We start from the raw sequence: 13,367 nt of genomic DNA on the forward strand, positions 1-13,367 counted from the left end.
GTTGGAGCGCCGACGAAATCGGTACAGACAGGCTGGATGCTTTACCAGAGGCAACCAAACCCGGTGACTGATGATTTTGAGTCTGGGGCGAAACAGGCAGAGGGAATTGTCATCGTGGTGAGGTCAGGCTAGGAAGGAACTGGGGAACAATCTAGGACGGTCCGGTCCAGGCGTGTACTGCACAGAAGTGACAGCCAAGCAGGGAAAGATGAGGAAACAAGTGAATATCATGATGTGCCAACTGTGGATGTAACGTGTGAAGTATTAAGTAAAGATAGTGTTCAAGTTAACCTGGACTGTGTCTCCGTTACTGGGGGTTGCCTGAAGAAGGGACCGTCGTCGCCTGGGAAATCTGGATATGGAGATGCAGGTATGCTGAAGAGAAGAATACAGTTTTCTGTAGCGGAAGGACTGGACATCAATGTTACAGTATCTCAGGTCACTACTACAGTCTTGTCCCTCCCTTACACCACAGAGGCAGACAAGGCTTGGGATCTATCCTGTGCAGCGGAAGAATCCCGACGCCTAACACACCTCTTAAGAGAGAGTAGGCTAGAAGCCTGAGTATGTTACACAGTGTCTGAAAAAATGCTGCATAGAGGATCATTTACTGGATTAGAGGTACCACTGAGGTAACAGGCAGCATTGTTCTGATCATTGGCATAGAAGAGAAGAGCTAACTGGTGGATTTATTTCACAGGGGACTGTGTGATCACCAGCTAAGTGGAAGTCGAGCCAAAATCTTATTAAAAGTGTGTATTTTTTAATCAGTGCCAGAAACTTCTTCCTAATTGGGCAGAGCGAAGATAATAAGTTGTACCCAAATTGACTAAACTATGTAGCTGTTCTCTTGGTGTTCAGAAGAGAAACTGAACATAATGGGATGAACATGATGTTCAGTCAGAACACCCAGACAAGGCAATGCAGGGATCAATGTAGCCTGGGGAGGTAAACAAACTACCATATATCGGCCCCTTAGGCCACCAGGGAAATACTAACCTCCAGGCTACCAGGCATTAAGCACCTATTTTACTCTGAAACACAGGGATTAACTCCCACTTTTACCTAAGATCTCCAGAAAACAAAATAAACCATCTAATCTACTGTAGACTAGCAGACATAGTATAATTGACCAATACCCCCTGTACTTTAGACCACCATATGTGGCTTTCGCAAAAAAAAAATTGCTTTATTAAAAAATGGAAAGATCAACCACGATTACTCATGCCAGAATGTTTTTAGAGAGTTTGGCTTGGTTTTTGATATTTTTTATTATAGAGTTCTTAACATCTTTATTTCTGATGCTGTAGATGATGGGATTCAACATTGGAGTGACCACTGTATAGAGATCAGATATAATCCTGTCTGTCTCTGGAGAGTGAGACGATCGAGGCTGAATATACATGAACGTGATGGTTCCATAATAGAGCGTGACGACAGTGAGGCGTGAGGTGCATGTAGAGAAAACTGCCTGTCTTCCTTTTGAGGAGCGAATCTTCAAAATGGTGGAGATGATGTAACCATAGGAAATCAAGGTTAAGAGAAAAGAACATAAAACAATGATCCCGGCTGCAAAATAAATTGTCATCTCATTAAGCCAAGTATCTTGGCAGGACAGTCGGAAGAAGGGAGGTACTTCACAAAAGAAATGATTAAGATGATGAGTCCTACAGAAGGAAAATCTCCAGGTGAGGGCCACTTGTATGCAGGCATCTATAACACCAATGGTCCATGGTATTAGGGCTAAGATAATGCAAAAGCTCATGTTCATAATACTACTGTAGTGCAGAGGTCTACAAATGGCTGTAAACCTATCATAAGCCATAATGGCAAGTAGGATGCACTCTGCTGCCCCAAGTGTTAAAGCGAAGAACATCTGGAAGGCACAACCCCCTACAGAAATACTCTTGTCAGTGGATAGAGTATTTATGAGGATTAGGGGAACTATGGTGGAGGAGAAACAGATGTCAATGAAAGAGAGATTACTTAGGAAGAAGTACATTGGGGTGTGTAATGTAGGACTGATCCTCACTGTAAAGAGAATGAGACAATTTCCCGCCAATGTGATGAGATACATCACCATGAATATGAAGAACTCTATAACTTGGAAGTGAAGGACAGAAGATAATCCAACTAGGATTGAATTCTCCAGAACCTTGAACAAAGAACAACATTGTAGATAATTACTGACTGAAGCTCAGAATAATGCACTCATATTTTAAAATTTTTTATTATTGACATTGATTTCATTTATTCTTGCTAACATACATAGAAATAAGTCCAAATCTTATAACATTAAAAAAGAAACGCTGCTCACCTTTTCAATTCCTCGCTAAACCAGCGGAGATGAATGGTTTATACTTGTAGGTAGGTTACGAGGACTAGAGCACTGCAATCAATTAGTGTCCTTGGTGGTTGCTTGTAATACTACGGCCATAAATGCCCAACACCAGTAAGTACCGCTGATGTGTACAGATTCTAAGCAGGCCAAGATACAGTAAGAGTCATGATTCTTTACTGCTATCTTATCATACAATCTGTTCTGCATATACACAGGTTTTTGTCTTTTTGACTCTGTATATTGGTAGACTTTGATGTGACATAATTTCCCTAAACAGGTTCACCCCAACTTTCTCTTAACAACTAAACTGTCCCATTATTGCTAATCCTCCTAAAAATGCTAATATGCAAAATAACAACTCATCTTTCTTTACAGCAATTCACAAAGCAAGAATGTCATTATATCAGTCTCATATCATATTAATAAATGCATAAAACACAATATAATTTTCATGTCCTCCTCGGACCCAGAAGTCTTATAATAATGTACCACAGTCTTCAGAAGATGCTATTTAGTTCATCACTTCTTTATTGTACCTTGTCAGATTATCTACTTTGATCAATTCTTCTTACACATTAAATGAGTGGATGGAGATTCCTTCCGTGCATTCTCAAGGTTCCTGTTCTGTTGACATTTTAGGACAGCGACAAGTTTGGTCAGCGGGTGCCCTGGTTCATTAGTTGAAACCATATGAACCAGGGATCATCCCACCAAACGCCCGCTCTGCTTTTACCATGGGCATAATATTACTCAGACAACACAGGGTGAGGGTAAAACAATGTGGCAATACTTTATTGACCCACAAAAACAGGTAATACCTCATAGAACAGTCTCAGCAAAATACTCAAGATGGTACAGATTACAGAGTCTCACCCTTCCGCTGACTTATCGGAATAAGAGCAGCTGTTACTTCAGAGCTTCCAGGGCTGACTACACAACCTGTGGCATGCACAGAGAGAAGGTAACAACAAGCTTAGGAAGATGACAGTCCATTGAGGTACAAGGCCAATTGACCGGAGGGTCACAACGGTTTCTCTAAACACCTCCATGGAGGCAGGTGACCGGTGGGTTCCATTTCTGGCTTTCGCAAATGTATCCATGGGGCTCAGGGGACCGGTGGGTCCAAATCCTGACTACTCCAAATGTATCCATGGTTCAGCGATGGTCAATCCAGCTGGGGCCATGGTGCCCTAAGCTGGCATCCTGTATCAAATCTGTGTCCCTCTTGATGAGGCCTTAATTATGATAATATGCTGTGTCATCACAACAGGTTTCTGTCAATATAACAATTTTGTGGCCATTAATTCCAGAGTTATTACCTACCTAGACAAAACAAGTGTGATTTCCTAATTACATGTATTTAGGCATTTATTTGTAATGATATTTCCTTTAATTATTTTTTACTGTTTATATTATTGGTGAACTCCTTTAATTTTCCCTATTCCTTGTAACCTTATTCCTTTGGTATTACCCTCACATATCCATTCATTCTAAATTTTGTGGGAGTTTAATGATTTTTTTGGAAACATTCTTAGCAAATTATCGGAATTTTGGATTGAACGGGCAAAGTTGGGGCAAGACAAGGTGGGATTAAAGCATCCCTTTGTGCTAAAGCCTATGTTGGTAACCTGGAATTTTAGTAATCTCATTGACGTACTTTCTTCTCATCCTTCCACTACTGCTAAAAATGTTATGATCCAATAATTTTGTGGACAGAAATTTTCCAATGAATTGCCCAAGTCATTCTGTTCTAAGATGGGTAATTTCTTTATGTAATTGGGATTTTCTCATCCATCCACTCTTTTTCTTTAGCTCCATCACTGTTAACTCTGCAGTGATCAACAACTATTTTTGATTTTTGGAATTTGCATAAAATCTACTTAGCCTATATTACAATGTAATAACATAGAGGAAAGACATTCCTTTACAATTTCTCTGCTTTTATTAACATTGTATGTCCAAAATAAGATCTTATTGAGGTATTCCTATAAGAAAGTGGATTTTTGATTTGCTCTTAAAAAGTATTCATTTTTCTTTAAATACAGCTACCAATTTTTCAGAGATGAATTTGTCATTTATAGGTACAGGAAAAGCTCTTTTGGTATCAAAAGATCAATAGCTTCAAAATAATTGCACCCCCTATGAAATATGCAATCATTATTGTGACATTAATATACAATTTGCACAGTTCTACTATCCAATTCAATTAAAATATCCACTCTGCACACTCCAGAGAGACACTCCTACACACCTGGCCCCTTTACTCCTGGCCCCATGTGCATTCCCACTGAGAAGGTTCTGAGTGCTGCCTCTGGAATGTGTGACAAAGATTTGCCACCACTGGTCTAGAGTTTGTGCAGTGTGTGTACCTGTGAGTATACATGGCCTGGAAGACACTGCTTCTTTCTTCTTCTACTATCCACTAGAGATCAGCGACTTTGCCTTTTTTAAGGTCGAGTCGGGTTTCATGAAATCGGCAGGGAGTGGAGGACAGTAAACACACCTACAGTGCCCATTTCAATGCCAAAAACATCAATTCTTATTACTGAAGCTTGTCAACCTTAATTTACTTCATAATAATAGTTACGCATTGAAAACCGGGGGTTATTTGGCTAAAGTTGTGGGGGGGGGTAGGGCTGGCTCCAGGTTTTTGTGTGCCCTGGGCCAAAGATTGTCAGTGCGCCCCTTTAACACATACCACAACTCATGATGCTCCGATATGGCACAGAAATATAGGTATAGTACAATGACAAATACTTCACTTCTTACATGACATGACTGATCTATTTTAAATTGTACAATAGCTCAAAAAAAAGGACAGAATATTACTCCATACAGTATTATGGCCACCACATTGTGCGCCATACAGAATAATGAGCCCCATATATTTTTCCATACAGAATAATTGATCACATATAATGTTCCATACAGTATATGAGCTCCACATAATGCTACAGTATATGATGGTCCCCATGGACGATGCTCCAGTGTGTTATGGGCCCAAATAATGCTCCATATATAATGGGCCCCATTTCTAATGCTCCAGTGTATAATGTGCCCCATAGATGCTGCTCCAGTGTCTGATCTGCCCCATATAGAATGCTCCAGTATATGATGGGCCCCATGGATGATGTTCCAGTGTCTTATGGGCCTAAATAATGCTCCATATATAATGGGCTCCATTTCTAATGCTCCAGTGTATAATGGGCCACATAGATGCTGCTCCAGTGTCTGATCTGCCCCATTTAGAATGTTCCAGTATATGATGGGCCCCATGGATGATGCTCCAGTGTCTTATGGGCCCAAATAATGCTCCATATATAATATGCTCCATTTCTAATGCTCCAGTGTATAATGGGCCCTGTAAATGCTGCTCCAGTGTCTGATGTTCCCCATTTGGAATGCTCCAGTATATGATGGGCCCCATTTTTAATGAACCCAGACATGGTATGTGAAAAGAGCTCCATGGAGTAATCTGAAGTGTTTGCTGCCGCATCCTTCACTTTTGGTGTGGGTGAAGGACACAAGGAAAGGGGTTGCTCCTGGCCAGAAGCCTGCACTGACGAGTCAGTGCTTGCATTTTTTGAAACTTCAGAAGAGGAGGTGATAGAGCTGGAGGCTGTTTCAGCAATGTAAGCCAAAAACAGTTCCTGATGCTCCGGCTTTAAAAGAAGTCTACCTACTCCCAGAAAAGGAAGCCATACATGCCTTCTAGAGCTAGACCATGACGCAGGCTCAACACCTCCTGCCTTAGTTGCTATTGTGTTTTTGGCACTACCAGCAGATGCACCACCACCACCATCAGTACCAGGTGGCCTCCCACTCCCACGTCCGCATCCTCTTCCACCATACTTCCTCATGTTTTGGAAAATGGACCCAAAATACCAACAGATATATGGTACTGTATCAGAAGCATACAGCTCTATACAGTCTAGGGATAGCAGCAAATCTCCGTATATATTTCATGAGTCATACACAGATGCTCACAGGCTCAGTATAGATTACACAATAAAATAAAAAGTTGAAAAAGGGTACAGTATCACCAGATACAAGGTATATATAGTATAGTGTAAACATTCTGAATCTCCCTATATATTTCAGGAGGCAAACACAAACGCTCTCAGGCCCAGTATGGAATACACAAGAATATGAAAAGCTGTAAATGGGTAATGTAACACAAGCATACAGCTGTATACAGCGTTGGGGTAATCTTAAATCTCCAAATATATGTCCAGACTAACAGACAGATGTTCACAGGCTCATTATGGATTACACCAGAATCTAAATAGCAAAAAAGGTTACTGTATCAGAAGCGTACAGCTGTATACAGTGTTGGTCAAATTTGAAATCTCTGTATATATTTCCGGAGTCACCCCCAGACGCTTAGTCAGTCTGGGTTTGACCATAATAAAAAAATGTTGTAAAAAAGGTACTGGATAACAAGAGAGCAAGTATATATTATAGGGTACAATTGAAATCTCCGTATAAATAGTCCCATAGTCACTTTCAGACGCTTACTCGGTATGGATTTGACTGTAATATTAAATGTCGAACAAAGGTACTGTAGAACAAGATACAAGCTGTATCGAGTATAGGGTAAAAATTGGTATCTCCGATTCACCGTATATATAGAAGGCGTAAACCACACATGCTCACTCACTATGGATGGTACTGTAATAAAAAATTTTGAACAAAGGTACTGTATCAGCACATACCAGGTGTATCCAGTCTAGGGGTAATTGTAAATTTCCATCTATACTTCTGGAGTCAGACACAGACACTCACAGGCTCAGTATGTATTACACCAGAATTTAAAAAGTAGAAAAAGGGAACGGTATTCGAAGCATACACCAGTATACAGTGTTGTGGTACTTTTAAATCTTCGTATATATTTCAATCTCAGTAAGTCAGTCCAGACTCTCCGCTACTGGAAACTACATGGATACAAGTACAGACGGAAAGTTGAGTATTTACAGAAATTTGGGAATTACTCATCGTGGGAAAACCTCCCAGTAGATGTTGCAGAGGCGATGCAGACCCTCAATTACTGTGTCAGTGGAGACAGCGAAAACGGTTCTTTGTGAAGAAAGGATTGCTTTATCGCAGTAGCGTGGATCACATCACCGTTACTCGTCTGCATCAAATTGTGATCACAGAGAGAGATGTACCCATGGTCCTCACTGCCTATCATGATGTGTCTGGCCATTTTGGAGTGCAAAAGACAGAAGCCACAGGCCGTAGGCGATTCTATTGGATTGGCATGAGAGGAGACATTGAAAAATGGTGGCAGGAATGTCACACGTCTGTGACTATCACAATTGTGAAAGGTGATCATAAAGCACCACTGTATCCGCTTGTAAGTTGACGTCCATTACAAATGGTAGCCATTGATCATCTGAAGGTAGAGGCCAGCAGGACAGGCCATAGCTACATCTTAACCATCATCGATCAATACACCAAATTTCTAGTGGCCATCCCTGTGAAGGATTTAACTGCCCAGACTACACAGCGGTGGAGCAGGGAGAGGTAAGTATTGCAACTTGCAAGTGCTGTGGCCATGACCAAGCAGGGGGGGCACACTCATGGGCGACGGTACTGGCACAGGGCCCCTCATAGTACGCTGTTGTGTCTGATGCCGAGTGGGCCCCCCACCATCTGAGACACTGTATTGCACTATGAGGGGCCCTGTGCCAGGGCCGTCGGCCATCAGTGGGCCCATCCACCTGTTCAGAGCAACGGCACTTGCCTGGGTGCGCCAGGTGTTGACCCCAGTCCTTGGGGGGGTGGGAAGCCCAGTTAGTGAGGTTTAAAAAATGGCATATGTTGATGTGTAGACTGGACAGTCAGCAGCTGCAAATGGCGGAATTGGGCAAGTCCGAGGAAGAGGAGGACAAAAGCGAGGCAGTTTTCTGGCAACCTATGTGTCATTCGGGGAACGTGGGACAAAATCCTTTGAAACTCATGCATGGTTCATTTTAATGAAGGTTAGATCATCAACATTTTGGGTCGACAGACGGGTCCTTTTTTCTGTTAGGATTGATCCACCAGCACTGAAGACTCTTTCAGATAACACATTAGCAGCAGGGCAAGCGAGCTCCTGTAAGGCATATTGTGTCAATTCGGGCCAGGTGTCCAGTTTAGAGGCCCAATAGTCAAAGAGGAATGACCTGTGAAGGAGAACATCGATATGGGAGAAGTAGTTTGTAGCCATAGTTGACAACTGCTGTCTCCTGTCACTTTTAATCGATGCAGTATTATCAGTCGTGTGAGCGGTACTTGAGAAATCATTCCACAACATGGTCATGAAACCCCTGTCTCCAATGCCACTTCGGCTGTGTGCACCACGAACACCCCTTCCATTGTGCCCACTACGGCTCGTGGGAGAACCAGCACCGCTGCTGTGTGCTGTGAAAGCCTCAAACAAACGGTTTACCAGAGTTGCTTGTTTGTTAGCCAATATTATCTGTAGGTTCTCCTGTGGCATGATGTTGTGTAATTTGCCTTTGTAGCATGGATCGAGGATGCTGGCCAGCCAGTAGTCATCATCCTTCATCATTTTGGCATTGCGGGGGTCCCTTTTTAGGATCTGCAAGGCATAATCGCACATGTGTGCCAATGTTCCAGGTGTCAATAATGCACTGCCACTACTGGGTGGAGGAGCACTTTCTGGCAAATCCACATCCCTACAGTCACGCACAAACCCTGTACCTGTCCTTAGAACGCCAACATTTTCTCTTGCCCCCTGAGAAGCATCCTCCTGCCCAAAATAATCATCCCCCTCATCCTCCTCCTCTTCTTCCTCCACCTCATCCAGGACAGTTCCCTGACCAGACAATGGCTGACTGTCTACAAGGCTTCCCTCCTTCTCCTCCTCCTGTTCCTCCTCCGCTGCAGACGCCTCATCCTTAATGTGCATCAAACTTTGCATGAGCAGACGCACAAGTGGGATGCTCATGCTTATGATGGCGTCATCTGCGCTTACCAGCCGTGTGCATTCCTCACAACACTGAAGGACTTTACAGAGGTCTTTCAGCTTTGACCACTGCACACCTGACAATTCCATGTCTTCCCTCAAACTGCCTGCCCGTGTATCCTCCCACAAAAGCATTACAGCCTGCCTCTGTTCGCACAGCCTCTCAACCATGTGCAGGGTGGAGTTCCACCTTGCTGCAACGTCTATGATTAGGCGGTGCTTGGGGAGGTGGAGCAATCGCTGCAGCTTCTGCATATGACTGGAGTAAACGGCCGAGCGACAGATGTGCGAGCACACTCTTCGCACCTTATGGAGCATGGATGTTAACTCCGGATAATTATTAAGGAAGCACTGCACCACCAGGTTCAAAGTGTGAGCCAGGCAAGGTATGTGTGTGAGTTTTGCAAGGGCTATGGCTGCCACAAAATTACAGCTGTTATCACTTACTACCTTGCCTGGCTCAAGATGAAGACTGCCCAGCCATGACTCAGTTTCTCGCTGCAAGTAGTTGGCCAGTACCTCCATGATGTATCTGTTGTCGCCCAAAAACATCACCTTTAACACAGCCTGCTGATGCTTACCACTAGCTGTTCGATAGTGGGACACCTCGTGTGCAACACTGCCAGCTGAGGATGGTGTGCTCGTGCGACTGCGCTCTGTGGAAGCTTGCGCTCTGTAGAAGCTTTCGCTTCTAGAGGAGGAGGAGGAGGGTCGAAAGCCTACTGTTTCCTATACCGTGGGCTTGGCAGCATTGTTCCACCGCCGCTGTCCCATGTGGAGCCTGCATCCACCACATTAACCCCAGTGCGCAGTGATGGACACGCAACGGCCCTGGCCATGCCTACTGGACCATGCATCTGTTGTGAAGTGCACCTTTCCACTCACTGATTGCTTGAGTGCATGGACAATGCGGTCTTTCACATGCAGGTGGAGGGCTGGGATGGCTTTTTGAGAAAAGAAGTGCCGACTGTATAGGTCATAGCGTGGGACTGCGTAGGCCATGAGCTCGCGGAAAGCTTCGCTTTCAACGAAATGGTAGGGCATCATCTCTAATGAGATTAATTTGGCAATGTAGGCGTTCAAACACAGTGTACGCAGATAAGAGGATGAGTACTATCTTGTCCTACTCAGAGTGTCTGGTAGGGTGAGCTGGACTGGAGAGCTGCATATGGGGGAAGTAGCGGTGGACCAGACGGAGTGAGATGGGGGTTGATGATGGTATTGGTGGTGATGGGATAGATTCAGTGTTGTGTTGCAAAACCATTGTGATTCCCTGAGTGCTTTGGCCTTGCGACGACACCAACATTTAGTGCTGGTGGTGTGCTTAACTGTGGCGGTGGTCTTACAGTGGGGGAAGCGATGGAGCGCTGCTGGCTACCTTCAGTCGGAACAGGTGCACATGTGCTACCTGAGGTTTTGTAGTCCATCCACGCTTGCAAGTGCATGTTGGTTAAATGTCTAAGCATGCAACTGGTATTAAAATTTCTGAGTTGTTTACCTCGGCTAAAGGTCCTTCCGCACTTTTTACAGGTAACCTTTGTCCAAAATCCTACTGATGAGGCAAAGAAGCGCCACACTGCACTCTTCCTACTATGGTATACATTTTCTGGCCTTGCACGCTGTGCTAAGTTGACCGTCTGGCCAAGCTGTCCTGCAACTCTTTTAGTTTTTGGTCCACATTTTTGGACAGCTACGGGCCTGCCAGATAACCGCTGCTGCGATGTCAATGCCTGCTGCGGTTCCTTCTCCTTACCTGAACTATTGCCAGCGCCACTCTCCTCCCCCAGTGGATGCAAACCAGGTCAAGAACTGGGTCATCCATCACCTCCTCTTCAAAGTCATCTGCACCTTCCTCTTTACCTTCCTCTGTGTCACCGTGTTAGGTGGTATAGTATGCGGGAAGGGGCACCTGAGTTTCATCAGGGTCAGATTCTGGCTCAGTAGACTGTGAAGGCAATGTAGTGCTCTGGGTCAATGTACCAGCAGAAACATCTAGCAGTGGCTGTGCATCAGTGCACTCCATGTAAGATTCATCTTGGACAGGGGAATTCAGGATTTGACTGGATAACCCAGGCATGGTATGTTAAAAGAGCTCCATAGAGTAATCTGAAGTGTGGGCTGCCGCATCCTTAACTTTTGGTGGGGATGAAGGACACAAGGAAATGTGATTTTCCTGACTAGAACCCTGCACTGACGACTTCGTGCTTGCTGGTTTCGGACGTTCAGAAGAGGAGGCAATAGAGCTGGCGGCTGTTTCGGCAATGTATGCCAAAACCTGTTCCTGATGCTCCAGCTTTAAAAGCGGTTTTCCTACTCCAAGAGAAGGGAACCTTACAGGCCTTCTTGGGCCAGATGATGATGCAGGCTCAACACCTCCTGCCTTAGCTGCTATTGTGCTTTTGGCAGAACCAGCCGATGCACCACCACCATCAGTACCAGCTGCGCCCCCCTGCCCACATCCGCGGCCTCTTCCACCATACTTCCTCATGTTTGGGAAAATGTACCAAAAATACCAGCAGAGAGATGGTACTCTATGAGGAGCGTCCAGCTGTGAAAGGTGTATTAAAAAAATTAAATCTACGTATACACTGTGTTCCAAATTATTATGCAAATTGGATTTAAGTGTCATAAAGATGTAATTTTTTGTTTATCAAATAAACTCATAGATGGTATTGTGTATCAGGGCTCTTTGGATCACTGAAATCAATCTCAAATGCCTATGATAATTAGTTTACCAGGTGAGCTCAATTAAAGGAAAGCTACTTAAGAATGATGTTCCACATTATTAAGCAGGGCACAGGTTTCAAGGAATTTAGGAAATAAAAAGGATCTCTCTGCTGCTGAAAAGCATCAAATAGTGCAATGCCTTGGTCAAGAGATGAAAATATTAGATATTTCCCAAAAACTTAAACGTGATCATTGTACTGTTAAGAGATTTGTGGTTGATTCTGAGCACAGACATGTTTGTGCTGATAAAGGCAGAATGAGGAAGGTTTCTGCCAGGCAAGTTCATTGGATTAAGAGAGTGGCTGCTAAAAAGCCATTACAAACCAGCAAACAGATATTTAAAGTTGCTGGTGCCTCTGGAGTCCCTCGAACCTCAAGGTGTAGGATCCTTCAAAGGCTTGCTGTGGTGCATAAATCTACTATTCGGCCACCCCTAAACAGTGTTCACAAGCAGAAATGGTTGCAGTGGCCCCAGACATACATGAAAACTAATTTTCAAACAGTCTTGTTTACTGATGAGTGTCGAGCAACCCTGGATGGTCCAGATGGATGGAGTAGTGGATGGTTGGTGGATGGCCACTATGTCCCAACAAGGCTGCGACATCAGCAAGGAGGTGGAGGAGTCATGTTTTGGGCCGGAATCATGGGGAAACAGCTGGTAGGGCCCTTTAAGGTTCCTGAAGGTGTGAAAATGACCTCTGCAAAGTATATAGAGTTTTTGACTGACAGCTGTCTTCCATGGTATAAAAAGAAACGTGCCTTCAGGAGCAAAATCATCTTCATGCATGACAATGCACCATCTCATGCTGCAAAGAATACCTCTGAGTCATTGACTGCTATGGGCATAAAAGGAGATAAACTCATGGTGTGGCCACCATCTTCCCCTGACCTCAACCCTATAGAGAACCTTTGGAGTATCATCAAGCAAAAGATCTATGAGGGTGGGAGGCAGCTCACATCAAAACAGCAGTTCTGGGAGGCTATTCTGACTTCATGCAAAGAAATACAAGCAGAAACTCTCCAAAAACTCACAATTTCAATGGATGCAAGAATTGTGAAGGTGATATCAAAGAAGGGTTCCTATATTAACATGTAACTTGGCCTGTTAAGCTATTTAACTCCAAAATATCATTTTTGTTCAGTGAATGTGACCTCCTAATGCTGCAAATTCCACAAATGAGCATTTTCAGTTCTTTAAAGCATATCAAATGTTTAGAAATTCTACTGTGCCTAATAATTTGGAACAGTGCAATTTGAGTTTTTATTCATTTTGGAGAGTATACTGTTATTATTGGGAGGTTTCTTCAATCAAATTTGATGTATACT

General features: G+C 43.7%; 1 protein-coding gene across 1 annotated transcript; it reads right to left on the bottom strand.

Moving 5' to 3' along the window:
* Positions 1-1,222: 1,222 nt before the first annotated feature.
* LOC141082639 (olfactory receptor 2G3-like) lies at positions 1,223-11,136 on the bottom strand. Its single transcript, XM_073566591.1, has 3 exons — positions 11,068-11,136; positions 2,339-2,389; positions 1,223-2,146 (listed from the first exon to the last, which is right to left on the bottom strand). Exons 1-3 carry the CDS (start codon positions 11,134-11,136, stop codon positions 1,223-1,225), a joined length of 1,044 nt encoding a protein of 347 aa, XP_073422692.1.
* Positions 11,137-13,367: the final 2,231 nt, after the last annotated feature.

The sequence above is a fragment of the Dendrobates tinctorius genome, unplaced genomic scaffold (genome assembly GCF_039654945.1).
Source record: "Dendrobates tinctorius isolate UK_male_01 unplaced genomic scaffold, ASM3965494v1 ptg000019l, whole genome shotgun sequence".
Classification (NCBI taxonomy): domain Eukaryota; kingdom Metazoa; phylum Chordata; class Amphibia; order Anura; family Dendrobatidae; genus Dendrobates; species Dendrobates tinctorius.

Excerpts from the sequence above, each read along its gene's own strand:
- LOC141082639 (XM_073566591.1), bottom strand. The coding sequence starts at position 11,136 with ATGGATGACCCAGTTCTTGACCTGGTTTGCATCCACTGGGGGAGGAGA. Across the intron at positions 2,390-11,067 it reads TGGCGCTGGCAATAGTTCAG|TGCTCTAGTCCTCGTAACCT; the intron begins GTAAGGAGAAGG and ends AATTGATTGCAG. Across the intron at positions 2,147-2,338 it reads TAAACCATTCATCTCCGCTG|AATTCAATCCTAGTTGGATT; the intron begins GTTTAGCGAGGA and ends AAGGTTCTGGAG.